The following is a 27,597-nucleotide window of genomic DNA, read 5'->3' on the forward strand; positions in this document are numbered from 1 at the left end:
ATCTCCCTGGGCTTTTAGGCCCCAGGGAGGTCTGGCTCTTAACCCAAGGACACTGCACAGCTCCGGAGAGTGGAGTGCTGAGGCCTGATTTTGATCTAGTCTGAGGTCCACGTCCCCCTCAATCTCGACTCATCTGTGGGGTGCTGTGTGGCGTCACATGCTTCTTGATGATGCCTACTTCCTTCCTCACGGTGGCATTTGCACAATCTGAATTGCATTTTGAGAGCTTCCCTGTCACTCAGGGGCCGGGGCAGTGGTTCAGTTACCATGAACCAGCAATCATCCCGCCTTCCTTCCTCCCGGCTCCACTGGGCCTCAATTGCTGCATCTGCAGAGTGGATGGTGGGTGGGGCCACGTGCCATATGGCCTTTCTAATCCTATCATTCCAATTTTGGATGGTGACTGGAAGGGGAGAAATGAAAGTGAAAGAGGGAAAATTTTCCTCCAGGTTCCAGGAAGGCTGGTGGGGGTGGGGGTGGAGTGGTAGGCAGAGAAGAAGGGAGAGGTTTTTAGAAAGCTGGGCAGGCAGGGACCCTGTGACCCAGGCTTTCATTTCTCCTAAACACCCCATGGCACCATGTGACACAGCCGGGTGACAGAAGCAGTGAAAGGGGAAGCAAGGGACTCCCGGGGTTTCTCAAGAAGTTGAGGGTTGGACAAAGCCTGAGCCAGGAGCAAGGACCAGAGGGGACCTGGAGGGGAGTCAGGGGACAGAGAGGCAGTGGAGGAGTCACCTGAGGGAGTCCCTGTAAGAGGGCCTCTCCTCAGGGCACGACCAGGTGTCATAAGGGGAAGGGACACCAGTTAAGAAAGAGCAACCAAGCGAGGAGACCAACTGTAAAGGAAGGGGAGGGGCGGAGAAGTGAAGGGAGGAAGGGAAGAAAAAGTCCCGGTGGAGGAGGAGGAAAAGCTGGGGGGCGGGGGGAGGGGACAGAGTTGAGAACTGGGGAGGGGAGGGAGACCCTGGGCAGCAGCAGAGGGACGGAGGGAGAGAGAAAGACAGGGAGACGGGACAGGGACGCAGAGGGGGTAAGAGGGGCACAGAGCGAGCCACAGGGGGTGAGAAAGGGGAGCGGCCAGTTGGGAGGCAGGCAAAGAGTGGAGCCGCGGGCAACGAAGGGGCGGAGGCTCGGGAGCCCCTAGGATGCCCCGGCCGCGCGCCCCGGGGGCGCCCCCCGGGCCCGAGGAGCGCCGGCCGCTGCTGGAGCGCAGGCCGCGGGGCCTCGGACGGTGGCGGCGGGCTGCGGCGGCCGCGGTGCTGCTGGTGCAGATGCTGGAGCGCGCCGCCTTCTTCGGCGTCGCGGGCAACCTCGTGCTGTACCTCAACAGCGCGAACTTCCAGTGGGACGGCGGGCAGGCGTCCAGCGCCGCGCTGGTCTTCCTGGGCGCCTCCTACCTGCTGGCGCCCGTCGGCGGCTGGCTGGCCGACGTGTACCTGGGCCGCTTCCGCGCCATCGCCCTCAGCCTGCTGCTCTACCTGCTCGCCTCCAGCCTGCTGCCCGCCACCGCCGTCCCCAACGGCCGCCGCTCCTTCTGCGGCGAGCTGCCCGAGTCGCCGCTGTCGCCCGCCTGCCCGTCGCACGGCTGCCCGCGCCCCTGGCACCCTCCCTACTGCGCGCCCACCCTCTACGTCGGCCTGCTGCTGCTCGCCCTGGCCGCCAGCTCCGTCAGGAGCAATCTCACCTCCTTCGGGGCCGACCAGGTGAGTGGCAGGTGGGCCGACCCCTCGGGAGGTGCGGGAGTGCAGCTGGAAAATGAGGGACATAGGCCGAGACCCAGGAGTCGGGAGGCGCCGGCTCCGCCTGGGGTGACCTCGGGCAAACCACTTCCCTCTCCGGCCTAGTTTCCTTACTTGAAAGAACAAGGGGATGCTCACTCCAACAGCCATAAGGCAACAACAACGGTAATTAAACCGGCATGTTCCACCTTTCACGCTGAGCCACTTCAAATGTTTTAACTCATGTGATCCTCTTAACTACCCAGGAGGTAGGCAGTACTATTACGTCCATTTTACAGACCCAGACAGTGAGGTTTCAGGACATGAATCACCCTGCCCAAGATCACCCAGAGGGCAAGTCAGGGAGCCAGGCCTCACCATGAGCCCCACCTTAATGTGTTATGGGGGTATGGGGGCAGGAGCAAGGCGCCTCCCACCACCTGTGCCAGAGACTGAGTCAGGCCACTTGTTCAGATCCCAGCTCGGCCACTCACTAGCCAGGGGCACCTGGATGAATATCTTAACCTCTGAGCCTTTCTCTGGACCCTCTGGACAGAGCGTGGCACGTAGGAGACATCCAATAATTATTTGCTAAGTGAATGAGTAGGTGGCAAATGACATGGTTATGTGTTAATAGCACTAGTCAGTGGGACATTAGACAATAATTTTAAACGATCTGTCATGATTAAAACAACCACGCACGGTGTCACTGAGCAAAAGCAGATGCAGAACTGTGTGCAGAATATGATTACAGCCCCAGCCGTGTGGCTCAGTAGATTGAGTGCCGGCCTGAGCACCAAAGGGCCGCTGGTCCGATTGCCAGTCAGGGCACAGGCCCAGGCTGCGGGCCAGGTCCCGGTAAGGGGCCCACAAGAGGCAACCATACATTGATGTTTCTCTCCCTGCCTTCCCCTCTTTAAAAATAAATAAGTAAAATGTGTAAAAAAAAAAGAATGTGGTTACAACCAGGTAAGAAGAATCAGTGTCAACTAAAGGGGACAGCCTGGCAAAGGAAGCTAACAGCAGTATGTAGAGTCACTGAACTGGCTGTACATTTTTCCTCATTGTCCCTGTTCTACAAATGCTCTTTAGTTGCATGTTTTACGATCATAAAAGGGACTTTTAAAAAAAGGAATCATTGCATCCAGCTGGCATCCACAACCCAGCACCCAACAGTTTCATGTCGTTGCCGAGGACTCACTCATGAGCCTGTGTGGATTCTTCCTTTGACGGTGGGGGACTCGGCGCCCCCAGCGCAATCCTGACCGTCTGTGAGCCACCGCTGGCCTTCCTTCAGGCCAGGAGACCACCCTCTGCCAGTAGGGATCTCTTGTCTTCCCTTACCTCTACTCTTTCCTTTTTTTTTAATTTTAAAAGAATTTACAGAGTGGGAAGGAGAAAGAGAGGGAGAGAAACATCAGTGTGTGGTTGCCTCTCATACACTCCCTACTGGGCACCTGGCCTGCAACCCAGGCGTGGGCTGGAGACTGGGAATCGAACCACTGGCCCTTTGATTTGCAGACTGGTGCTCAATCCACTGAGCCACACCAGCCAGGACCCTTACCCCACTCCACCCTCAGCTATTCTTAACCTGTGCTCTTGACCTCACTGACCTCCAGAGGGCCTCCTGACTCTCCCTCCTCCCTCCTGGTGGCAGAACTGGTCTCCGGGACTCCAGGCTACTGGGCAGGGTCTTCAGGGGCATCAAGACTGATGACAGCTCCTGCGCATCCTCCCACTTACTGGGCATGGACTTTGGGCAGCACAAGAGTCCTGACCCCTTGGACAGTTTGGGAAAACTGAAGTGATTTGAGGCGGGATGGACATCATTGGATTTGTGTTCTTTGTGTGTGTGTGTGGCCATTTAAAAAATATTTTTTATTGATTATGCTTTTACAGTTGTTCTATTCAGCCCCTTCATTCCCCTCCACCCTACCCCCTGTCCCCACCATTACCCCCCCTTTAGTTTATGACCATGTGTCTCAAGTTCTTTAGATTCTATATTTCCCATGCTATTCTTGCCCCCCTTCTATTTTCTACCTACTGTCTATGCTACTTATTTTCTGTACCTTCTCCCCCCTTCTCCTCCTCCCACTCCCCTGTTGCTAACCCTCCTTGAGATCTTCATTTCTATGTTTCCACTCCTGATCTAGCTGTCCTTTTAGTTTGCTTTTGTTTTAGGTGTGGTTGTTAATAAGTGAGTTTGTTGTCCTTTCACTGTTCATGTTTCTTTAACTTTGTTTTCTTAGATAAGTCCCTTTAACATTTCATATAATAAGGGCTTGGTGATGATGAACTCCTTGAATTTGACCTTATCTGAGAAGCACTTTATCTGTCCTTCCATTCTAAATGAAAGTTTTGCTGGATAGAGCAATCTTGGTTGTAGGTCTTTGGATTTCATGACTTGGAATACCTCTTTCCAGCCCCTTCTTGCCTATAAGGTCTCTTTTGAGAAATCCGCTGACAGTCTGATGGGGACTCCTTTGTAGGTGACTGTCCCCTTATCTCTTGCTGCTTCTAGGATTCTCTCCTTCATTTTAATTTTGGCTAATGTAATTATGATGTGCCTTGGTGTGTTCCTTCTTGGGTCCAACTTCTTTGGGACTCTCTGAGCTTCCTGGATTTCCTGGAAGTCTATTGCCTTTGCCAGATTGGGGAAATTCTCCTTTATTATTTGTTCAAATAAGTTTTCCACTGGTGGCTGTGCCTTTCCCCCTTCTGGTACCCCTATAATTCGGATGTTGGAGCGTTTAAAGATGTCCTGGAGGTTCCTAAGACTCTCCTCATTTCTTTGAATTCTTGCTTCTTGACTCTTTTCTATTTGGCCATTATTTGCTTTCTTCTGGTCCACTCCATTGATTTGAGTCCCAGTTTCCTTTTCATCGCTATTGGTTTCCTGTGCAATTCCTTTCATTTCAATTAGTTTCGCCTTCATATGTTTGTCTAATTTGTGGCTATAATCAATCAGTTCTGTGAGGATCCTGATCACCAGTGTTTTAAACTGTGCGTCTGAGAGTTTTGCTATTTCTTCATTGCTTAGATTTATAGGCTCTGGGGCTTTGACATCTTCTTGAGCCATTTTTGGTCTGTTCGTGCCCTTTAAGTGTGAGGAGCGGCGCCTTGGACTCCCAGGTCGCTGGGTTGTGACGCTATATGTGGGGGCATGGTCAGAGCGGGGAAATGGCAGCCCCTCTGCTTCAGCCACTGGGTAGAGCAGAGCCCACAAGCAGGTGATGGGGTCAGAGCGGGGAAATGGCGGCGCCCTCCCAGCCGCTTGCCGCGGGGACCCGCTGGGTCCCGGTCCAATTGCCCACTCCCTCGCTTGTCTATCCGTGCACAAATGCGCGACCACTGTCAACCCGCAGACCTGCTCCCTCGCTGTTTCCCCGAGGTCGCTCGCTGTGTCTCTCACTAGGTCCAACCCTGCGCCTGGATTCTGCACGCCTGAGTCCGTCTGACCGAGTTTTCCTGTGCAACCCCGCTCCACCAGCTGCTGGTTTCGCCCCTTACCGGTCAGGCTGAAGAATTTGTTGTTAACAGAATTCCGAAAAGTTCAATTTTCTGTGTTCTGGCTGTGTTTTCTGTTGCTAATATTTAGTTGTCTCTAAACTTGGTTGTGTGAGAAGGCACGGCCTCTCCACCTATGCCTCCATCTTGGCGGACTGGATTTGCGTTCTTTAAAATGGCTCTGGCTCCCGTGGGTGGGAGTCCCAAGCATGGGCACAGTGGAGCGGTGAAGGGCTGCTGCGAATTCAGGGGGGCCGTCAAATGGGGGCAGGTGGGGGGGCTCGGCACCATCTGGCAGACGTCTGTCCCCAGATCTGCATGTTGAACACACTGCTGGTTTCAGAAAGGGCCATCCATCATTCTCGACAAAGTACTCATTTCTACCCTGAGTCGGCTGCCTGGTCTTCCCCTTAGAGTCGCAATTGTCATATCCATTTACATCCAATTAAGGAACGGAAGTGGCTGCTCTTAATGGGACTTATTCAATTTTCTGCTTGAATGTCTACAGCACAGATTCTCAATGCTGGGACATACCTGTTTCTCTCCATAGCCAAGAAGACCCCTTGAAGTCTCCAAGGGAGCACAGCTGTAAATGCATCCCCATGGGCTATTGTTTTACCTTTGGGAAAGGAAAAAAGTACATGCCTTTTCCCCCAGTGCAACTGCTGAAAGCAAAGCCTGATGGGAGCTTAGCTGCTGGACATGTGTGTCCCTGGACAGAAGGAGAGCGATGGTGTCTGAGATGGGAGGGTCATTGACGGGGCTGTCACAGTGACAGCATCATCCAGAGAAGTGACCTCTAGTCCTCACTGTGTTTTTAATCTTTTGAGGAATGCTGATGCCCAGGCCCTACCCCAGACCTGCCGAGTCAGAATCTGGGACCAAGGCCTGGGAGGGCAGGGCAGCCAGGACAGCAGACAGAGCCAGCAGACTGGAAGGGGCCCTGGGGCCTGACTGATGCAGATCGATTCAAATCCTGCATAGAGATGCTCAGCCATTCTGCCCTTGCTGCAGGCCCGAGTTTTGTTTTCCTCCCTGCCCCCCGGGGCTGTGTCTGGGGCCACCTCTGCTTTCCCCGATTATGCCAACCTTGGTGGAGTGGGCGTGTGTCAGAGGGAGGCCAGGCAGGGTGAAGGGAAGAGCCACAATGGAAAACCTTGGGGGAAATTCTCATTTAGGCATCCGACTGTCTTTCAGTAATAAGCATACATCACATTCAGTCATGTGGAACAGGCCTGAGATCTTTACAGGCCTCTTCGTGATTGTAAAGGTGACGCAGATTGCAGGTTGCTCCGTCAGAGACAAAGGGATAAACCGACCAGAAATGAACACAGGGGCATCAGGCACATCTGTTCTGCACGCTACTCGGTGGCAATAAAAAAGCAACATGTGTCCCGGGACATGAAAAACAGCTGTGCCTAACATCCTGATCATTAACAAGTGACTCCCAAGAAGAGGGTTTATTCGTTTATTCGGCAAATATTTATTGAGCATCCATTTAGTGACCATGGGTTAGGAAAGTGCCGGAATGCCCTCCCATGGACCGGAGAAGTGTCCCTGTGGGAGAGGGGTGCAGGTACAGAGAATGTGCCGTGGCAGGGTGCCCCCGGCCCCCCTGGCCCTCACTCCCACCCCCGTCTGCCAGGTGATGGGTCTCGGCCGCCATGCCAGCCGCCGCTTCTTCAACTGGTTTTACTGGAGCATCAACGTGGGTGCGGTGCTTTCGCTGCTGGTGGTGGCCTTCATCCAGCAGAACATCAGCTTCCTGGTGGGCTACAGCATCCCCATGGGCTGCGCGGGCCTGGCCTTCTTCGTCTTCCTCTTCTCCACCCCCGTCTTCATCACCAAGCCCCCCACGGGCAGCCAGGTGTCCTCCATGCTGAAACTTGCTCTCCAAAACTTCTGTCCCCGGCTGAGGTGCCGGCACTCTGCCAGGTAAGGAGAGGGCTCTGGGTGAGGGGGGCCGCCGAGCCTGGACAGGCGCCTGCTTCTCCTGGGAAGTCACAGCCCAGCTGGAAGGCACGCTGGCAGCCCTTTAGGGTGACGTGACCTCAGGTGGGCCAGAGCTGCCCACTCTGACTGAGGATGGCAGTGGAGGTCACGGTACTGGACTAGGGATGGGCCGACTGTAGGAACTATGAGCACGTCAATGGTCTTGACAGCGATGGAGGTGATAAAGGTAGGGACAAGGGTGTTAGTGGCGACCGTGAAGATAACCCCTGTCAGTGTTGATGACAATGGCAGTAGAGGTGGCGATGATGGAGATGATGGCACCCACAAAGGCTGTTGGGTTGCAATGCAAGTAATTCTACACTTCCCTGATGTGAAGTATAAGAAAGTCTAATAAGTCAGCCAAACTGGCCCCTCCCCATCAGCTGGCAAGCAAGGGAGGAAGGTCTGAATGCTATTGCACTTGGCACTTGCACAACAGCTCTCCCTTCTGCCTCTCTCCTCCCTCCCTCCGTTCAGCAGCGCCTTCTGTTCAGCAGAGCCGGCTCCAGACCCTGACGCAGTTACGCTCCCGTCAGTGGGTCTGGAAGGGAAAGGCGTGGGGTGCTTTCCAATGATCCCTCGCTACCGAACCAACCACCCCGGGACTCAGTGGCTTGAACAGCCACCTCCTGTGACCTCTCACAATGCTGTGAGTGACTGGGGTCAGCCAGGCACTGCTGCTTCTTGTGATGTCACCGGAGGCTGCAGTCATCTGGGGACTTGAAAGGGCTGCAGCATTCGAGGTGGCTCACTTATGTGGCTGGCAGTTGATGTTGGTGCCAGTGAGCACCTGGGTTCCTCTTCCTGTGGCCTCACAGTGTGGCAGGAGCGTCTCACAGCAAAGTGTCTGGGTTGCGAGAGGAGAGAGTGAACATTCCGAGGGGGGTGTTGGTAAAGGTCAGCGCAGACACAAAGCTGGCCCAGACTCAAGGGCAAGGGGAAAAAACCCCACCCATTGGCAGAGTGGCATCGCACACTGGGAGGGGAGGAGCCAACGGTAGCCGTCCTTGGAAGTGACCACAGTGCTATTGCCCCCTTTTTAAGAATCTCAATGAGGCAAGGCACTCGGGCAGAGACCTCTCACAACGAAGGATGAATGGCGAAGGTTGCAGAGTGGTCGATCTCTCCTGCCTCCTGGTAGTAATGTTCCCTTCGCCACCTGCCTCTTTGTCATGGAGGGAGAGGGCTGTCAAGCTGAGGGGATGGATGAGCTTGAAGACAGCAAGGGGGTGGGAGTTTTGGCATATCAGACCTGCGACAGCCCCTCTCTCCAAGTCAGCTGTGGGCAGACTTCCTTGGTTCCCCTGGCAGATCAGTGCTACGAGACAGAAAGTCCCCCAAGACCGCTCGCCACAATCTAGTCTTAACTTCCTTCAGGACCCCAGGGGCCACAGCTGTAGGGCAGAATGGGTCTTGATTAGCCACCTTTGCTACGAAGGAGGTGATTGTACTGACAATGGCAGTGCCAACGCTGAAAAAAATGACGATGTGACCGTGACCTCATTCCTAACAGCAAGGATGGGGAGGACGCGGGCAGTGGTGGTGACGGAGAGGACAGTGAAGGTGGTCCTGATGGGGGACTGCAGGTGGGACTGGTGTCGGAGATGACGGCTGTGATGACTGACTACTGGGGCTGGGGGATTAAGTCAGAGAACGGTGGAGGGAAACCAGTGGCCACGGTGGTGGTGAAAAGCGAAAAATTTATCTGAGAGAAAAATCAATTAGCCCCTACTATACCAGCCAGGGCAATAGCGGCCATTTTATCTGCCACCCCACAGGGACCCTCAAGATGCCCCACTGCTACCCGACCAGCGGTCTCCCTGGCCTGGCCCTTCCCCCCAGGAGGACATCGCCAACTTCCGGGTGCTGGTGAAGATCTTGCCCGTCCTGGTGACCCTGGTGCCCTACTGGATGGTGTACTTCCAGGTGAGCACCCCTGCCCTCTCGCTCTGGGGCGACTGGCTCCCTAGTCCCCTCCCCGTTTTCATCTCTGACCACAGAAGCCCAGGGCATGTGGAAAGGGAAAGGGGTTCCCAGCTGGCGTGGGCCGGGCACGGGCCACCCCTGTAATTAAACACCCTTGGGTGGTAGAACATGAGGCGCTCTGGACACAGGGCCGAGGCCCCGTGACTCAAGGCCCGCCTCTCCGGGCCTCGGTTCCCCATGTGGAAGACAAGAGGCTCGGACGAAGGCCCTCACCACTCTGCAGCCTGCAGGGTTTCCACACGTGGCAACAGGGTTCCAGAGGAGGTCTGCTGGTGGACCAAGACCCCACAGCAGCAAATTAGGGCCAGCTCAGAGCACTGAGTGCTGTGTAACTGTGGTTCCCCACCTGGCTGTGCCTGGGAAGCACCTGCGGAGCTTTTAAAAAATAAAGATTCCTAAGGCTCACCCCAGACGGCTGACAGAGAACTGCTGGGGGCAGGGTCTGGTGTGATCAGCTTCTTAGATGATGCCAATGCTCAGCTGGGTTTGCGAACCACCCCTCCTCCCAGATGAGCAGGTGTCTGCGTGTGAGCGTGAGCCTGTGTGTGTGTGTGTGTGTGTGTGTGCGTGCGTGTGCAGACTGGGTAGCAGCCTAACCCCAGCCCCTAATCCCCAGACCACAGGTCATTGCCTCCCCTACACCCTGCACGGGAAGCTTATTTCCAGCTGCAGGAGATGGGAGTCCTGTAGGGCCAGCCTGCTACTTGGCGGTAGCAGCACAGAGGTAGAAGGTGTCCTCCCTGATGGGACAGGGACTCGGCGTGTGCATGTGTCCATGGCTGATTCCTACTTGTCAGAATGTTGGCATCCTCGTGGGTGGGGGTGGAAGAGGGTATGGGGGTGAAGGATAAACTGTAATGGGAAAAAAATACAATAAAAAAAAAGAATATTGAGATCCTTCCACACCAGTTGATAAATAGCTGCGGCCTGGTGCAGCCCCAGTGCCTGCCCCCCCGCCCCAGCCCCTCCTGCGGGACTCTCCTGGACGCCCTTCCATTGCGGCAACAGTGTCTGCACCTGTTGCCAGGTCCAGAGCCTTTCAGCTGGTCAGTGCCTACACGTTTCCGGCTGTGGCAACCTGTGGGACTCAGCCTGGCCTCGATGTCAGATGAGCACTCCCCGTGGGGACAGCCATGCCATTATTTTCCCCGCGTCAACAAGCATTTATCCACGCCTGCTCTGGACCAGGCCCTGGGGACACAGTATGAGTCCCACCAGCTGTGCCTAGCTCTGGAATAAAGTCGCCCGCACAGCTCAGGGGCCAGGGAGCAGAGTGAAGGAAGCTGCCCAGGCAAGTCAGCTTCCCAGGAACAAGGAGGGCATGGCAGTCACTTTCCCCCTGAGACTGGGGAGGGGACAGCTGCCCAGCTGCCCTGGGCTACTGCTGAGGAATGCCTGCCTGGCAGCTGGAGCATCCTGGGGCTGGAGGCGAGGCAGCCAGCTCTGTTCCAGCTTCACCTCCATCTCTCCCGGCAGATGCAGTCCACGTATGTCCTACAAGGTCTTCACCTCCACATCCCGAACATTTTCCCAGACTATCCTGGCAACAGCTCCGTGGCTCTGGGAGCCCAGAACAGTGGCTACAAGGTGAGAGATAGCTGGTGTGTTCAGCCCCCAGTTCAAGCCAGGCTGGGGGCTTCCTCTGCATTCTCCTCGCCCGATGCAGGGAGTCCCCGGGGCATAGGAAAGGCACCTGGAGGGGCGGGTGGGCGGACCTGTGCCTCAGCCCAGCCACCCTGCTGAGATGCTCCGCTGCTCAGAGGAATTCAGGCCAGCTTCCCTCCCACCCGCTGCTGCTCCTGCTGCCCAGTTTGCCCCGGGCCTTCGGGTCAGGTGCACCCTCCCCAACTCTGCCTTGTCCTGTCCTTCTCTCACACCTGTGCCTTTCACCAGGACTTTCCAAAGCAGTTCCTTGGCATTTCAGAGACTCATAAAATCAAAGATCCTTAGAGCTGGGAGATGAATGGCATATCGGCCACTCTACCTCCCTTTGTGGCCCCACGGCCGACATCACTATCAATCATGACATTCTTTATGCTGAGCCCACAAGGGTTCCAGGCAGCCACCGCGGAAGCTAGAGGAACCTATTTACCATTTGTGATCCCATTCCCCCCCCCCCCCCCCCCCCCAGTCACACAGCCAAGGAGTGTGCCTTCTGGCGCCAGCGCAGAGCCCTTTGGGGCTGCTATAGCGCCTGCCTCTCTCGGCTCCCTCTCGCCCACCCAGATCCCAGAAGCCTGGCTCCTCCTGGCCAACGTCGTGGTGGTGCTGATCCTGGTGCCGGTGAAGGACCACTTGCTTGACCCTTTGCTGCTGAGGTGCAAACTGCTTCCCTCAGCTCTGCAGAAGATGGCCCTGGGGATGTCCTTTGGTTTTGCCTCCGTCATTGTGGCAGGTGTGCAGGCCTGAATGGAGGGGAGTGGGGGGCAGCTGGCCTTGTCTGGGGGTGGGGGGACACCAGCTCCACTGGGGCCCTGGGCCCCGTATACCCTCCACCCACGGGTGCCAGTCTTGCCCCCCCAGGAGGTGTGAGCTGAAGCAGGCTTTCCGCACTGAGTCCAGTCCCCCCACATCTGACAGATGAGGAAACCCGGACCGAGAGAGGAAAGCATCTTTTCCCCGGTGGGATGGAAGCTCCCCGAGGGCAGGGATTTGTTCCTTCCCTGCTACGAATAATGCACGTGGGCATTATACAAACGTGCTGAGTGAATTTTCCAAAGACATGCAGCTTCTTAGTAGCACATGGGAGCTTGTCTTTTAAAAAGTATTTATGCTTTTTCTTCTTCCATGTCAAAAGAATTTGGAGCCACTTGTGGACAAAGGAGCTCAGTTTAAGCTGCTTTTCACGCTGTTGCACCCACCTCAGGCTTTTTCACTGTGTCATTAATGATCCCGAAGTTTCTGGGAACCTCTGAGCCTCCTCTTTAAAACACAGATAGTGGTTCATTTAGGCCCAGTGCAGGGCCCAGGCTCTGCCCACACGGAATGTGGTCTAGCAGGAGTGCTGGGCAGATTAAGCAAGACAATCCTGTAAAAGCACCCAGCGCCAAGCCTGGATCACAAGTCGGAACCGGGGGAATGGACAAACGCTATTGTATTGCAAGGAGGAAAACCCACCTAGGCTCTTTGTAAGCTATGTGCTTTAATGCATTTTGTCCTATTTCATCCTCACAGTAATACTGGGGTTTTGATGCCCACTGGGTCTCACGGAGGTGTAGTGATTTGCCCGCGGTGACACAGCTAGTCGGTGGCAGGGCCGGGCTTGGAACCCTAGTCACCTAACTCACCACCCTGTCTTTACTCCACCTGAGCACAGCTGTCTCCCAAGCAGTGAAAGGGAAGGAGATAAAAGGAACCTGAAAGCCAGGTTAGAAACCCAACTGCAATACTTGGTGCTGCGGCAGAGGAGTCATGTGATACCATGGGACACGGGCCAGCTATGAAACCAATCATGGGGGCTCAAATCCTGCCCCCATTACTCACCAGCTGCTTGCTTAATTTCTCTTTCTTCATTTGTGAGAATGCCTAGCATGCAACAGGCTCTCAATTAAAGTTGTTCCTGTTATTGAGTGCAAAACCTAGCTCTGAGCTTCCCAGCAGGCAAGGCAAAAAGGGAAGAGTTAGAACCCAAATCTTGACACACACACCCTAGCCCAGTATTCTTTTCCCTTCCTGTGGCCCAGTCAGTCCGTGGCTACTTAGTGAACGCCCTTCACATGCCAAGCTCTGCCACGGGCTAAGCTGCCCGGAGTGGACCTGGCTGTAGGCACCCTCTCCCCCACCAGGATTCCTGGAGATGAAGCGTTTAGAATACATTCATCACAACCAGACGGTGTCCCAGCAGATCGGGGACAATGTGTACTACGCAGCACCACTGTCCATCTGGTGGCAGATCCCGCAGTACCTGCTCATCGGGATCAGTGAGATTTTCGCCAGCATCCCAGGTACGCTGAGCCCCTCCCCTATTCCTGCACCAGTGATGGGTTCTGCCTGGGGAAGCCTCAAAGTCGGAGGTCTCAGAGGCACAGCCTCCAGAGCCCATCTGTACAGAGGAGGCAGGATTTTCCCAGTGGGGCTGCGTGTACCCGACGGGCATTGATTAGCACCTGGTTTGTGCCAGGCCACTGCGATAGGCACTGGAGACCTGGAGGTGACTACAACACTTCCCACGCCGACTTCACCGGCTGCCAGGTTCCCACGCTCTATGTCTCTGCCCTCGCTCTTCCCTCTGCCTCAGATTGAAGGAGAGCTCCTGTCTCCCATTTGGTTCAGAGCCCGTGAGGCCCTCTCCTAGGCGCCCCTGGGGCAAGTGCGACCTCCCTGTCCCTCCCTTGTCTTCTGTCTCTATCACAGCACACAGGTCGCTGTGTTGTAATAACGTGTTTACCTGTTTGCCTCCCTGTGCTGGGGAGGCCCTGGGGCAGGGTGGGGAGGGGACAGAACTCAGCGGTGGCAGCCAGCCTCCCACAGGCGGATCGAACAGCGAAAGCAGAACGCTGGGCCTTGTGGGGAGAGTCGGGGGTGGGGGGAGGCTGGAGGCGCGAGGTCCTTGTGGGTTGAGCCCGATGTTGAGACTGCTCCCCAGGGCAGCGGCCACTCCCCAAGGGGATTTGGGCAGGAGAAGGATCCCATTCTCTATTTTAGACAACTGGCTACGGGAGGAGGAGGATGGGAGACAGAAGTGTAAAAGGCACATGCAGAGGCCTGGCAGAGAGACACTGGGGCTTGGGTTTGGCCCAGGACAGAGGGAATACAGAGGGCCGACACTGAGAGGACATTTCTGAGGCTGAATCAAAATGATTTGGTGACGACACTGAAGGTGGCAGGAAGGGCGGGGGACGGGGAAGGCGAAAATGGCAGGGAGGTGGGGGACGAGGGGAACCAGCCGAGGCTCTCGGGACAACATGGGGGTTGTCCAGGTGGAAGTCCGTGGGGTGGACGAGCGGAACACAGGCGACAGGTCAGGGAAAGCCAGGCTGGAGGCTGGCTGGGGGCGGGGCCCCTTCGGTCATCCCTCCCTTCTCTCCACAGGGCTGGAGTTCGCCTACTCCGAGGCCCCACGGTCCATGCAGGGTGCCATCATGGGCATCTTCTTCTTCCTGTCGGGGGTGGGCTCGCTGTTGGGCTCCAGCCTGGAGGCTCTGCTGTCACTACCAGGGGGCTGGTTATACTGCCCCAAGGACCATGGTGAGTGGGGGCCTCCCTGGGAGTGGGACACAGGTGGAGGGAGGTGGCAGTTGCCAAGTGCTTTGACCCCAGCAGAATGAAGGAGCAAGCTGGACTCAGAGAACGGGGTTCTCGCTGAAGCTGGGCCACGCCCACAGTGTGCCCCCCCCCCCCCGGGCCTCAGTTTCCTCAGCTGTCAGTGAGGAAGCAGGAGTCTCGGTGGTCCTCCGGGCTTCCTTCCTGGGCCCGGCACTCTGCCATCCTGGCCGCGGGGCCACCTTTTCCTGGGCTATTTGTGGTTGAAGCCCTGGAAAGAATAGCTGGGCCCAGGGCGGCCAGATGCTCTCTGCTTGGGGTCTTCCGACCCCACCGGCTGGCCGCACTGCGTTGGCTGCCAGCCCCAGAGGAGCCCGCCCGGCCCCAGTGCCATCATCCTCCCTCTCCCCAGGGAACATCAACAACTGCCAGATGGACCGGTACTTCTTCCTGCTGGCCGGCATCCAGGCTGCCGCTGCCCTCCTGTTCATGTGGATCGCTGGTCGCTACGAGAGGGTAGCTCGTGGCCCAGCCTCCCAAAGCTGTGCCAGCAGGGACAGGGGCTGACACGCCCCGCACTTCACCACCTTGATTCTTTCCGTGGGGAAAAAAGACAACAGCCGTCCTGCTGGGGCTTCCTTCTCCATGTATTTTGTACCCAACATTAGGATGAAAGGGTTCCCATAAATAAGGGGCATGAGCCTCTCCTCATGACCATGGTCCACGACAAGGAGCAGAGCAGAGGGGGCCTGAGTGGGAGTCCTTGTGAGAGACCAGGCAGGGGGCGTGGGTCAGTAAGCACCAGAGGACGAGCAGGAGGCTGCCCAGTCTGACGAGGCTGGGCCAGGCAGGCTGGGGAGGGGTCAGGAGCTGCCCCGGATCCGCTCCATGTAGCTGCGAAGCTCCTCAGGGTCCTTCAGCCCCATGTCCTCACACACCCAGCGGATGTCCTCCTCACCTGCCACCAGGATGGACTGCACGGCAGGGGCCCCCACGGGCTCCTCGGGCAGCTGGTCTGCGGGGGCTGGCGCAAACGTCACAAACTCCACGCGCTTCCGCCGCCCCCCAGCTTCCTTCCGGGCCAGGGTACCGGAGGAGCTGGAGGTGCCCCCGGCAGGTGCCTGGGCCAGGGTCGGCGCCTCCCCTCCCCCGCTCTCACAGGGGCAGCCCCTCTCCCCCTTGAGTGGGCCGGGGGACTGCCGGTCCAGCTGGCGGCTCAGTTCCTCCTGGTCGGTGCCCAGCCAGACCCAGTTGTGGGGCTGGGGGGAGGCAGGGTCGGTGGCGCCGTCGGGCGGCTCCTTGCGCTGGTAACGCAGCACGAAGACCACACCGTTGACCAGGAAGATGAGGATGGCCAGACAGAAGATGCCCAGCAGGGCGTACATGCCCAGCTGTAGGTCAGTGACCCGCTGAGGGGCGGGCACCATCTCCTCCTCTTCCCCGTCCTCTGCTTCCTCCTCCTTCCCAGCCTCTTCTTCTGCCCGCTCAAACTTACCCCTCACACCTCCACTGTCCCCCACGCTGCCTGCTGCCTGCCCTTCGCCTCCCAGACTGGCCTCCGTGGCTGGTGAACCCCGGGCATGGCTGGAGGGGACAGCGGAAGCCGGGGTGGGAGCAGGAGGCAGCCCGAGCCAGCTGGTGCCAGAGGCCAGGGGCACACGGTGGCGGCCCCGGCGGCAGGGCTCCGGCGGGTGCAGAGACACATGCAGAGGCAGCCCCTCGGTGCCCGCCCCACTCACCACCACCCTGAGCTGGGCACCCCGCTCCTCCGCTGGCAGGACGGCGCTGGGCTCCTCGGCAGAGACGGAGAGTCCCAGGTCCCGGCGGTCGTAGAGCTCAGCGGGGGCCAGGGTGTGGTCGGAAAAGGACAGCCACAGGGAGAGGGCCACCTCCTGTGGGGCACGCGGACACGGACAGAGACACGAGGGCACGCACGCATGCACACGGAGACCACTCCCACAGAGACAGGCCACACGGGGCGGGGGGAGACCAGAGAGGAAACAGACACGATGGACAAGACACAGGGAGAGAGGGGACATGCGTCAGTCACCTGTTGGCCACTCAGCCCTGGGGCCCGAGTCATCAGGAGGGTCGTCAGTTTCTAATCGACCTCCCACTGACACACTCCAGACAGCCACTGCTTGGTCACCTTCAGCCGCAGGGAGCTCACTACCTTACAGGGCAGTCAGTCCTTATTCTGAAAACCCTAAGGTGAAGGGTCAAAGTACCTCCCATCCCCCTGTCATCAACCCCCACCCAGAGTTGCTGCCCTCACATCCCCCGGACCCCCAGCTGTCACCTGCTTTGGGGCAGGAAGGGCTGGCTGTGCCCAACATGTGGCTGTGACCTCCCCGGGGTGGGCAGTGCCCCGGCTCAGGGCCAGTGATATGCCCGTCACTGGCTGCACCCGAAGCTCCAGCACTGAGACCTTGTCGTCCGTCACGGCCAGTGCCTGCTCCCCCAGGATGGAGTCAGACAGTGGGGAACGCACCTGAGGGTGAGAAGGAGCTGGTGGTGGGGGTCCTTGTACACAGGCAGCTTTTCCCCTCTGAGACCCCCACGGCCCCACGAAGGGATGGGGTTTCTACGCCCAGCCTCCACAAAGGCCGCTCTCCCTGCCCTCTGCACTCCGACACCACACCCTAAATACATACCTGGACCGCAGTCCTACCCACGGGGAGCAGTTCCCTCCTCTCTCAAGACCAGGTCCCCACACATCCAACCCCAGCCCCCAATATCTAGAGGCCTCCCCCATTACACGGGCCACCCTATGCTCACCCAGTCCCCAATCCCACTGGGCTCACATCTCCCCGGGCACACCTGAGCCCCTCTGACACCCTTCACAGCTGCCCATGAACATTCTGGGGGCCACCCACGCTTTCCTCAGAGGGTCTGCTCACCTCGATGGAGGTGACCCCGGGCTCCCGGCCCACCAAGACACGGCCGTCCTCCAGCGAGGCTATGCGGGGGTCCTGCACACGGGCGTGTGGCACCACGAGGTGGGACACGTCCAGCAGCCAGTCCGGGCCGAGCAGGTGGGTGAGGCGGCGGCCGCCGTCCAGCGGGTGGGCCGCAAAGGGGACAAGGAAGCGCACGCCAGCTCGCTGGTACTGCAGGCGGCAGCCCCGGGCCCGCGGCTCCGCCTCCTCCCCAGCAGCCACTGCCTGGGGCTCCTGTGCCCTGCAGAGAAAGGGCAGCCGGGGTGAGCAACCCTCTTGGCATGGCCTCCGCCCCTGGCCACAAGGACTCTTCCTTGGGAGACCATCCCAGTCCACAGTGGGCTCCATTCTTTAAACTGCACCCATGTTGCCCCTGTTGGGTCAGGCTCCTCCATTCCTGATTGGTGCCTGTTCCTGTCCATCAAGTCGCTCAGACCTTTCTCTTGCCCCTAAGTGGAACCTGGTGGAGGCAGGAGAGCCCCCTCTTTTGGGAGACAGGGGTACTTACTCTCTGAAGGGCCTGGGAGCTCAGGTTTTTTGAGGCCCCTGCACCCTTGGGCTCTGGTGGGACCCCCTCAATTACTGAGCTAGGTGCCATCTCAGGCTTAGAGGACACAGCAGTGAGCAGAAACTCCTTCCTTCAAGGGTTAACATTCCAGGGGAGGGAAGGGGAGGGGGCAGAGCCTCCACGGACAAGATGAATCAGAGGGTACCACAGAACTGCGGCGGGGGAAGGAGAGAGAGGGCGGGGGACTGGGATGGGTGGAAGGAACCACAGCCACTGGGCAATTTTTCAGACCCCAGCTGGAGCCTGTGACCATGTCAGGCCCCCTCTCAGTCCCAGAGCCACCTCGCCAAGGTCGGCCAGCTTCTTCAGGCCCCTACTCACCCTTCAGCCGGGCCAGGTACCCTCCAGCCTCGGACCTGCTCCAGGGTGGTGTCGGTCAGCTCGATGCGCAGGGGCAGCAGCGGGGCCCACACGGTCAGCCGCAGCGAGGCCCGCAGCTGGCGCCACCAGAAGTCCACCCGCACGCCTCGAGCACCCCGGCTCTCCTTGCCAGAAACAAACACGGCGTCACAGGCCTCAGCCACCTGTGGGAGGGCAGAGGGCAGGGGGTGGGCTAAACCAGAGAATACAGGAGTGAACCAGAGAACAGAGCTGACCCCACGCCCTAAGAAGGGGTTCAGCTGAAATGCAGGTCTGTATTTGACTATGATGCATGTCCTCAGATAATCCAAGGTCCATTCAGCCTGGAGGAAGCAGTTCCTCCAGGTTCACTGGGGCTCAGCTGAGGAAACTGGCTATTTGCTTACAACAGAATCTTTTCTGACAGGGAAGGGGCTGAACCCCAAAAGTTGCCTCCTTAGTGCTGGCCTCTGACTTTGGTGCCGGAACTACCTGGCAACCAGCCCCAGGTAGGTGGGCAGGGGTAGAGGGGCAAGGCAGACCCGTTCACCCGAGCCATCGGGCAGGAACAAGTCACATGGGGGCACAGTGCCACCAAAGTGGCACAGACACCGTTCTCCACGCAGGCAGCTGGGATTAGAAGTGCAGGCTCCAAACTTCCCCTCCTAGAGCTTCAAATGGGGAAAGTTGCCCAGCCCCACCATTTTTTTTTTTTTACCTCATGGGTCACAATGAGGATGCAAAAAAAAAAAATTACCATTGTTTTTAACATTATATAATTATTATTATAACAACAGTAGCTGCTGTTGTTTCAGCTCCGTCTCTCTGCTGGATACTGTCTTAGGCTGCTTTTAATGCTTGCAGCATCCCTGAAGTATGTTCCCATCTTAAAGCTTAGGAAACTGAGGCTCAGAGGGGTTAAGAGACCTGTCCACCATCACACAGCTGGCTGACAACAAGGGGTTCAGAAACAGAAACTTCCCCATCCCAAAGTGCCTGCTCCTAACTCTCCCCGGCAGTTCACGTGCCAGTGCGATAATGAATGTGGAAGTGCCTGAGCTGGGGGCTGTTGCGGTTACACGGCTCCCACTTGACTCTGGACAGAGGTAGGAGAGCAAAGGAAATTAAAGCTATGGCTCCCCCAAGAGATTTCTGATGTCAGGAAGAAGCTGTCCTCTCGGGGACCTCAGCGGAGGAGGAGGAAAGCTGTGTGTGCATGACTGTGCACAGATGCACAATCTCGAGGGACTGGCAAGAGCCACTCACCTGCAGGACCTGTGCATTGGCCGACTCGCAGCCAACGTGCTCTGTCACCTCCACCAGGGCCCCCCCACTGTCCACGGTGACAAGGCGCACGGGGACTCGCCGCGGCACTCCAGTCAGTGGTGCCGTATTCACCAGCTCCTCGGCCTGCAGATGCAAAAGGCACTCAGCTCCAAGCTCATCACTTCACTAGGCTCCCCACCTGGTTGGGCAGAGCGGCCGCCCCTTACCTTGGCCAGTGGGACGAGGGCTCTTATGTCCCGCTCTGACACCAGGATCTCCCACACCATTTTGTCCTTCTCTGCTTCGGGGGCCTGGCCTGGGTACTCCAGCTGCCAGGTGACAGGGCGAGTGACTGCCACGCCCCCACTAGTGCCATTGTCCACCAAAAAGTCCACCCACAGGAACTTCGACAGTTCAAGGGGGCTGCTGGCCAGAAGAGACAGAGACTGAGTGATTGCCGGGAGTCCGGCACGCCTGGACCGATGTGGTGGGTTCTACGCTTATCCCCATTTTACAGACGGGGAAACTGAGGCACAGAGGTCATATAACTCACCCAAGGTCACACAGTGAAAAGCAGCAGGGGGGTTACACCCCAGCTTCCTGGCTCCAGAGCCCAAGCTCTTACCCACTCTTATCCCTGCAGGATCCGTGTAGTTTCCTAACCCCCCCCCCAAAACTCGGCTGGCTCTCCTGCCTTCTTGGGCCTCCTCCCCTCGGATCTCTGCCTTTCAGAGTCACCAGAGTGGCACAAAGCCTGATTCGACTTCTGTCAAGGAGGAAGTGTCGCTTCCAAGCCCCAGGGCTGGCACACGACCGCTGAATAGACAACCGCACCCTTTGATCGAGCACCTGCTGTGTGCCAGGGACTGGCTGGATGTTGGCCTGTGATGTCTTGCTTCATTTTCACAAACCCTAAGGGATGCGTTGTGATCCCTACTTTATTAGTGAGGAAACTGAGGCTTCATGGGGTAGGGGTGGTTATGCAGGGACGTTAACTGGTTTGCCCAAGGTTATGCATCCAAAAAGCGTGGGAACCAGGATTCAAACAGGAGCTTCAAAGCCTATGGCCTTCAGGGCATGCATAAGAAGAGTTTGAAAATGTTAAGAACTGCAGCTGGGCTTTTGGGAATATTAACGGCCCCCCAAACTGGACCCATCAGCAGATGGTGGGAGGAGGGGCGGTGGCTGTGAGGGATGTAGTCAGGCGGCCAGGATAGGTTGGCATCACCTGGGATGAGACTCACAGACACTCACTGTGCCTGGCATGCGACTGGATAAATGGTAGCTGAGTGAATGAATGCTGTATCTGCTCTGGGCTGCTTCCCTGAGGAGTCTGTTCTTGTGCCTGCTCCGTGGGAAGATGGATACAGTGTGCCGCGCTCTTCCACGGGGCCCCCAAATCTGCCCGCCAACCCTCCCTCCTCTGCCCCCACCTCCAGCAGGGGGAACTGCCCACCTGGAGTCTGGCCCAGCGGGTACAGCGCGGTGGCAGGTGATGAGAGTGGTGTGGTGCTTGGAGCCCTTGAAGCGGTCGAGCTTGGCAGTCCAGAGGGCGGGCTGAGCTGGGCGGGCAGCTGCCACATGCAGCCCCTTCTTCACCTTGATCCTGCGGGGAGGACACAGGTTCAGCTTGTCAAGGTGGGTGCTAAGCTGTGGACAGGATCCGAGGGGGAAGGCCAGGGGCTGAAGGCACCAGCCTCCCCTAGTTCAGGCCTGAATGTCCACTCAGATGTCCTCTGACCCAGAAGGACCCAATCTCAATGAGGGTCATGTCACATAGCTCTCCCCTACTCCTAGACCACTTACAATGCCCCACTTGGCTGCAAGGTCAAGTCTAAGCCTGGTATTCGAGGCCTTCCAGGGTCTGGTCCAGTTTTAGCTTCAGCTGTGACATCTCTCCATCACTCTGCTTTAGCTACACCCCAAGTCCTTCCCCCCCCACACAGGCCCATTCATGCCTCTAAGCCTCTGCTCAGGCTGTGCCTTCTGCCCAGCCGGCCCTTCCTTTCTTCGTCTGCTGATTCTTCAAGCCTCCAGCAACTCAAATACCATGTCCTTTAGAAAGCTCTTCCTGTGGCAGGATGACTTTCCCCTTCCCGACCCCTACCCCAAGCTCTCACAGCACTTTGTACCTTCATAAGAGCATATAATCCAGTTCATGCCCATCCGCCTCCCTTCCCTACCACTGGGGGCCCCTTAGTGCCAAGAGGGGACTGGGCCTTGCTCCTCTCTCCAGAGTGGAGAGATAGGCTGGTATACTTTAAGGTCCAGGAAAGATCTTATGAGTATATGAGTGACCACAGGAGGGCATTGAGAGACAGGGAGATGGGACAGGCACCTGAGAGACACATAGGGAAGGGACACACACAAACCCAAATATGGAAGAGGCAAGTCACACTTCGCAAGTCCTTGTCACTGGGATGGGGTTGGGAGGCTGCTTTGGGGGAACTTGCGGCAGAAAGGGACACGAAGAGGAGGCCCTTCTCGTGAAGAGACACGGACTCTGTCCAAAGATGAGGCCCATGGTGAGGGCGGCAAGCAGGAGAACGTGCAAATCGATGAGACAGGAGCAAACCCTCCTCCTGAGGCACTAGAGCATTAACAGCCCCCAGGCACCACACTTGCCGGTCTCCAAGCCCTTTCCTGCTTTCCCTCCCAGGGGCCTCCCAGCTGCCTTGTGAAGCAGCAAATTAGGGAAGGTGCCCAGAGAGGGGAGCTTTCTACCTGTGACTTCAAATTCAGGGCAGGGCCCATTGCTGGGTCTTGCCTGCTGCTGGGGCAGTCACAGGCCTGGAGGGGTCAGTGAGGACCCCAACAGGAGTAGGTACCTGCCCAGTCTTCCTGCAGAGGTTCCCGCCTGCAACCCACCCCTTGGGGCCCAGTGCTCACCGAAGGGTCAGGACGCTGGCTGTGAAGTTGTGGCGAAGCAGGAGGGTGGCACTGAAGAGCTGGCCGGGACGCACGGGCGCATCGGGCACCCGCAGGGTCACTGCCTCATCCAAAGGCACCTCCTGGTACTGTGGGGGGTCTGCTGGGCGCAGCTCCACACTGCCCACTGGGAGGGCCTGTCCCCCAGGGTCCTCCTCCCCTCCGGGGCCACAGCCCCCAGGGCCTTTGGCGGCGGGCTCCAGTGTGTAGGCCAGCTCCGCCCTCGAGGGGGAGTCCTGGGCGAACCAGTGGGAGGGGAACTCCAGCTCCACCACGCAGGCGCCCAGGGATGTCTGCAAATACACGATGGCCCTGGTTGGCAAGGCAGGAAACCCAGAGCTGTGAGGGTCCCCGACAGGCAGGGCCAACACGGGCCAGAGATGAATCCCAGGTGACACAGCCAGCGAGGGACAGGGCTGGGCTGAGGTCTCAGAATGTGCCTATGGGCCACTCTTCTACCTTTGCAAACAGTCTCATTCCCTTAAGTCCTCCCCTAACCATGCTCCAGAACCTCCCCAACAGCAGCTCGGGGTTCTCAGAACCCCACAGTCCATGAAGCAGCCCTCTCTACTGGATTCCTACGTGAGACTCCAGAATAGTGGGAATCGCAGTTACAAAAGGAATCCCGACAATAATGCAGACCCTCCATGAAGGACTGCTCTGAGCCAGGCACCACATGCCTGTTTATTCTTTACATCTTGTTTATTCTTTACTCCAACTCTGTATGAGGTAGCAATTGTTATTACCCCATTTTACAGATGAGGAAATTGAGCCTCAGATTAAGTCTCTTGCCCCAAATCATATACCATGGACTGATGTCCACAAAGAGCCCTAAAGCTAGCAGAGATGGAGTGGAGTCAGGTGGTCCACGATGCCCAAACCTCCCATGAGTGGCGAGCCCTCTCTTTCCTACTCTGGGACCACCCTCTGGCTCTCGCCCAGCAGGGCCAGCCTGGGTGGGTCCCGCCCACTCACCTGGAAGCGGCAGGCTCGGTGAACAGTGCCTGCGGGGTGTGTGGCGTGGAGCCGGGCACAAGGCAGACTGCCGGGTCCCGGGGGCCAGTCCTGCCCTTTGAGGTGGAAGAGGACTCGGGCGTGGGGTTCTGCTGGAGTCACACCCGCTTCCACTGACACAGCCCGCACATCCCAAGGGACCGGCCGCTGGTGGGGCTCAGTGACCCGAGGAGGGACAACCTGCAGGGAGAATGGGGTTGCTCAGAAAGCAGGGGGCTGTGGGAAGTGGGATGTGGGAAGATGGGATGCCAGGCTTCTAGCTCCAACCTGGCAGGAGAGAACCTTTATGGGCCTCAGCTTCCCTCTCTAGAAGACTTAGATAAGCACAGCTGGGGCTGGGGCGGGCCCCTGAGCCACACACAGCACACCTTGGCTCTGAGTCCTGTCAGCCCGGAGGGAACCCCAGGTGCCCCTCCTTACCTGCTGCGTGGCAAAAGGCGGGTAGGAGGCCCGGAGAAGTGGCTGGGCCCTGGGCCAGGGCTGCAGGAGCAGAAAGGTCTCAGATCGGGAGCCCAGAGAGGAGTTGGCAGGTGGGTAGCGGCCCACCTGCTGCACACGGAAGTGCTCAGGGGCATCCAGGAGCTCCAGGGCTGCCGGCAGGTAGACGGGGTCCAGGGGCTCCTGCTCACAGTCCACTGCAGAGGGGGAAGGGACAGAGATGGTGACAGCCCAGAGCAGGCAGGGGCGCAGTGGGGGTGAGCAGTGGAGGAAGAAAAGGGTTATAAACGTCCCACCCCTGGGATGTAGGGGGAATCTCACAGATGAGGAAACTGAGGCCCAAAGAGGGTCCCACAGGGAGCATGTGCCAGGGCTGGGATGTGACTCAGAGTCCAGGACTGGAGGCCAGTCCCGGGCCATTCCCTCCTCGACCTCCCTCCCTCCAGCAGAAGCTTCTCAATGCCGCCGCCTCCCCCATTCCCACCCCCTATCATTGCCTCTGACACCAAGGCATTTGTGGGGTACGGTTCTCTCCAGACGGAGCCTATGAGGTGAAAGACGGTGACTGGGTAAGCTTTGTAGAGGTACAGACCATTTCTCTGTCCTTAGGTCCTTGGCCAGACTTAGCTGGGTACCCACCCTCCCTCCTTCATCATCATCACGGCAACCGCACATCAGTTCCCCAAACTTGCTCCCTTCCTCCCTATCCCACTGGGTACCAGAGTGTAAGGGTGGGAGGAGGTGGTATGGGTGGGAACCATGAGCCTGGAAGGGCGTCTCATATTCAGTAACCAGGACAAAGGACCACTAGGACCACAGTTGGTTTGTACCCAGCTGACTAGTAGTTAGCCCCAATAACAGTAATTAACAATTTTAGAACACTAACTATGTGCAAGCTACCATTTAAAACATTTTACATAAATGTATTAACTCAGTTTTGGGTATAACTGTGAGAATTAGGTACTATGACTTAATCCCATTTTATGGATGCAGAAAATGAGGCTGAGAGGTTAAGGTCCTTGCCTGCGGCCCCACGGCCGGTGCATGAAGGAGCTGGGAGTCACAGGCCAGGCACTGACCACCAGACCACTCTGCCCCCACCCTCCACCTCCCTCTCCACCCTATGTTGCTTGCAACAGTGTTCGCTCCCCTAGACTATGGGTCTCTCCCTCCTCCTTCAGGGCCAAGAGTGAATGTTACCTCCTTAAGGAAGCCCTCCTCAACTGCTTGCCCTCTCACCCGTCCCCTCCATTAAATGCCCCTCTGGCTGCCTTCTCTGAACATTATCTTCCTGTCTATCAGCTGGGACCTCGTCTTCGTCCTGGATCACAAACTGGGCGGCTCTCCCCGGGAGACCTGCATCTGCATCCTAACTCCCTCAAGGCACATCTTGGAGCCTCCGTTTCCTCACCTGTAGAACCAGCACAGAGTGACACTGTGGACAGGAGAGGGCTTTCTAAACGGTGGAGTGTGGCATGGAGGAGGGATCGCTGCTGCCGCATAATGGATGTGACAAGGCTTTCCTCATCTGTCTGTGTGAGGGGTTATTAGGGCTCCCACGGGGTCCCCTGGGGAGGGGAGCAGGTGGCTGAAAGCAGCCCCAAGCCAGCTCCCTCTCAGCTCCATTGCTGGGCTGGGGGACGTGATGGTTTCAACGTCCTTCAAGACCCTCCCCATCAATGAGCAAGTGCCTGAGACACTCCCCCCAGCCCCCACAAAGTGTAACAGGTGAGTGACTATGGCTCCCGGGGGACAGCCACTGGCCTCCCTTACTGCTCCATTGCCTGGATAATTACAAGATGCTGGGAAGCCAGACTCCCACGGACTCCCGCCATCCAGACCTCAACTCTCTCCATGGGGGTGAGCGGTGTAGAGAACGTCTCCCTCTCCCCTACTCTTCCGTGGCACCATCCACCTCGCAGCCCCGGCCCCGGACAAGGGCAGTCCGCCCCAGAGAACAAGGGAGTCCCTGCCCCTTCCTCCAATGACGGGGATGCCCACGGGGCTCAGGAAGGCACGGATGGGGCGATCTCTTGGGACTCCAAGGTCAGACAACTCCTTGGGGCAGGAAGAAGGTGACTACATATCTTGCAGGTCCCAGGCAAAGAGGCTGCTTCCCGTTCGCGGGGGCGGGTTGGTGGTGGGGAGAGGAGGCTAGGAGCCACGGGGGTGCAGCTCTGTGGAGGGCGGATGAGGGAGCTGGTGCGCCCGGGTCAGGGGGCTGCTGGTTTGGATGCCCTGCCTGGAGCGGAGGCTCGTGGGAGGTCCGGGACCCGGCAGGGGTGCGGGGGTGGCGGGGAGAGCCAGGGACCCGGCTCTCCTGGGTCAGGAAGGAGTTGCGGGGCTGTGCAAGGTGAAGGAAGCAGCGGGGCAGGGTCCCGGGGTGGGATCGCGCCAGCCCTCGGGGCACGCTGCGGGCGAGCCCGCGGGGGGTTTAGTCGGAGCAGCCACAGGTTCTCGGCTCCGGTCTGTCCCTCCCGCTCGGCTTTGGCGGGGGCCCGGTCGCTTCTCGCCCGCCCTGCCCCACCCCTCCTGCTGACCTCTCCCGACGTCCAGGGCGAGGGCCACCAAGAGGCAGAGCCAGGGGCCGCCGGGCGCCCGGGGAACCGTGGCCGCGCGCCCCTCCATCCGGGCGCACATCCTTCCCACGGAAGGCGGGGACTAGGCGGGCGGCTCAGGTGGTCGCGGGCCGCCGGACATCTCCCGTGCCCGCTCGGTGCCGGCCCGATTCAGCCGGCTAGGTGCTGGCCGCCGCCGCCCGCCCGGCCGCACGCCCGCGGCTGCTGTTCCAGACAATGGAGCGGGAGCCCGAGCCTGAGCCGGAGGCGGGAGGGAGGGAGCGCACGCAGCGGAGGGGCTGTCCCTCCGGCCCGCCGGGTCCTAGTGCCCGACGGATCCCCCTACCCCCCCCCCCCCCCCCCCACCACCCCGGGTGCCCCCACGCTCCAAGTCGGCGAGAAGGCCACTTCCCTGGACACTGAAAAGCGGGGGACTGACCAAGAGGGATAGGACGCGTCCCGTTCGCTCCCTCTCAGAAGCTCCTAAGGAGGCAAAAGCCACTTGCCCTGCCTCTGCCCCACCCGACACGCAGCTCACCTGTAAAGGCATCTGACACCTGAATCAGAACCTGGATTCAAGGACAAGGGGGACTGTGCTACAGGGCTAGAGAAGGGGTGAAAGGGGGCCAATAGGGCCGGGTGACAAACATTTGGCCTGAGCAGGCAGAGGGCCTCTCCTGGGGAGGAAGAGAGCTCTGAGTGTGGGCAGCTAGAATTACATGCCCAGCCCATCCCGAGGGAGGCCTGTGACCCTAGGAAGTGTGAGAGCCTGTCTCTGCCTCCCAGGTCCTGACCTCCTGGGCCAGGCTTGCCAGCCAGCAAATGTCAGGGAGGTTCCAGAGCAGGGGGCACCTGGCTGAACATTAGCATCTCCAAGGCAGCTAAAAAATAAAAATAAACACACACACGCACAAACCAAAGAAAACATGTCCAGACCCCTCCACAACTGATTCAATCTATGGGCCGGGTTGAGAACCACAGTGCAGGAAACTCCGGTCTAGTGGGGGAAGGAGGGAGGGCAGGCGGGTCTCCTGGCTGCTGGCCAGGTGTTGACACTCCTGCACAAAGGGGTGGAGGTGCTGCCAGTTCCTGAAGGTTTTGTAATGGGGCATGCCTCCTCCATTCCTCCTGGTCCTGGAGGG

General features: G+C 58.3%; 2 protein-coding genes across 4 annotated transcripts; one reads left to right on the forward strand and one right to left on the reverse strand.

Moving 5' to 3' along the window:
- The first annotated feature begins 981 nt into the window (after positions 1-981).
- Positions 982-15,119, forward strand: SLC15A3 (solute carrier family 15 member 3). The gene is made up of 8 exons (XM_037137789.2): positions 982-1,703; positions 6,871-7,160; positions 8,996-9,143; positions 10,680-10,790; positions 11,430-11,598; positions 12,989-13,147; positions 14,235-14,390; positions 14,818-15,119. The coding sequence occupies exons 1-8, from the start codon at positions 1,146-1,148 to the stop codon at positions 14,970-14,972; spliced, it is 1,746 nt and encodes a 581-aa protein (XP_036993684.2). The 5' UTR covers positions 982-1,145; the 3' UTR covers positions 14,973-15,119.
- TMEM132A (transmembrane protein 132A) lies at positions 15,029-26,714 on the reverse strand. Of its 3 annotated transcripts, none has more exons than XM_037137788.2 (11): positions 26,438-26,714; positions 23,880-24,094; positions 23,421-23,639; positions 22,407-22,738; positions 20,974-21,123; positions 19,745-19,940; positions 19,518-19,661; positions 18,234-18,436; positions 17,306-17,585; positions 16,705-16,896; positions 15,029-16,297 (listed from the first exon to the last, which is right to left on the reverse strand). In XM_037137788.2, the coding sequence occupies exons 1-11, from the start codon at positions 26,535-26,537 to the stop codon at positions 15,269-15,271; spliced, it is 3,060 nt and encodes a 1,019-aa protein (XP_036993683.2). In that variant the 5' UTR covers positions 26,538-26,714; the 3' UTR covers positions 15,029-15,268. The 3 variants fall into 3 exon arrangements, with proteins under 3 accessions (XP_036993683.2, XP_036993682.2, XP_053515128.1); XM_037137787.2 differs by having other exon boundaries at positions 19,745-19,943; XM_053659153.1 differs by lacking the exon at positions 26,438-26,714 and adding an exon at positions 25,309-25,494 and having other exon boundaries at positions 19,745-19,943.
- Positions 26,715-27,597: the final 883 nt, after the last annotated feature.

This window comes from Artibeus jamaicensis, unplaced genomic scaffold (assembly GCF_021234435.1).
Source record: "Artibeus jamaicensis isolate MK-2021 breed Jamaican fruit bat unplaced genomic scaffold, CSHL_Jam_final scaffold_614, whole genome shotgun sequence".
In the NCBI taxonomy this organism is placed as follows: domain Eukaryota; kingdom Metazoa; phylum Chordata; class Mammalia; order Chiroptera; family Phyllostomidae; genus Artibeus; species Artibeus jamaicensis.

Bases quoted from the DNA above. Each gene is read 5' to 3' on its own strand.
- SLC15A3 (XM_037137789.2), top strand. From the start codon at position 1,146: ATGCCCCGGCCGCGCGCCCCGGGGGCGCCCCCCGGGCCCGAGGAGCGC. The intron at 7,161-8,995 runs GTAAGGAGAGGG...GCCACCCCACAG, and splicing joins AGGTGCCGGCACTCTGCCAG to GGACCCTCAAGATGCCCCAC. The intron at 10,791-11,429 runs GTGAGAGATAGC...TCGCCCACCCAG, and splicing joins CCCAGAACAGTGGCTACAAG to ATCCCAGAAGCCTGGCTCCT.
- TMEM132A (XM_037137787.2), bottom strand. From the start codon at position 26,537: ATGTGCGCCCGGATGGAGGGGCGCGCGGCCACGGTTCCCCGGGCGCCC. The intron at 19,944-20,973 runs GTGGGCAGTTCC...TCTTCTGGCCAG, and splicing joins CCCGCTGGGCCAGACTCCAG to CAGCCCCCTTGAACTGTCGA. The intron at 16,897-17,305 runs GTGAGCAGACCC...TCTCACCCTCAG, and splicing joins CCGGGGTCACCTCCATCGAG to GTGCGTTCCCCACTGTCTGA.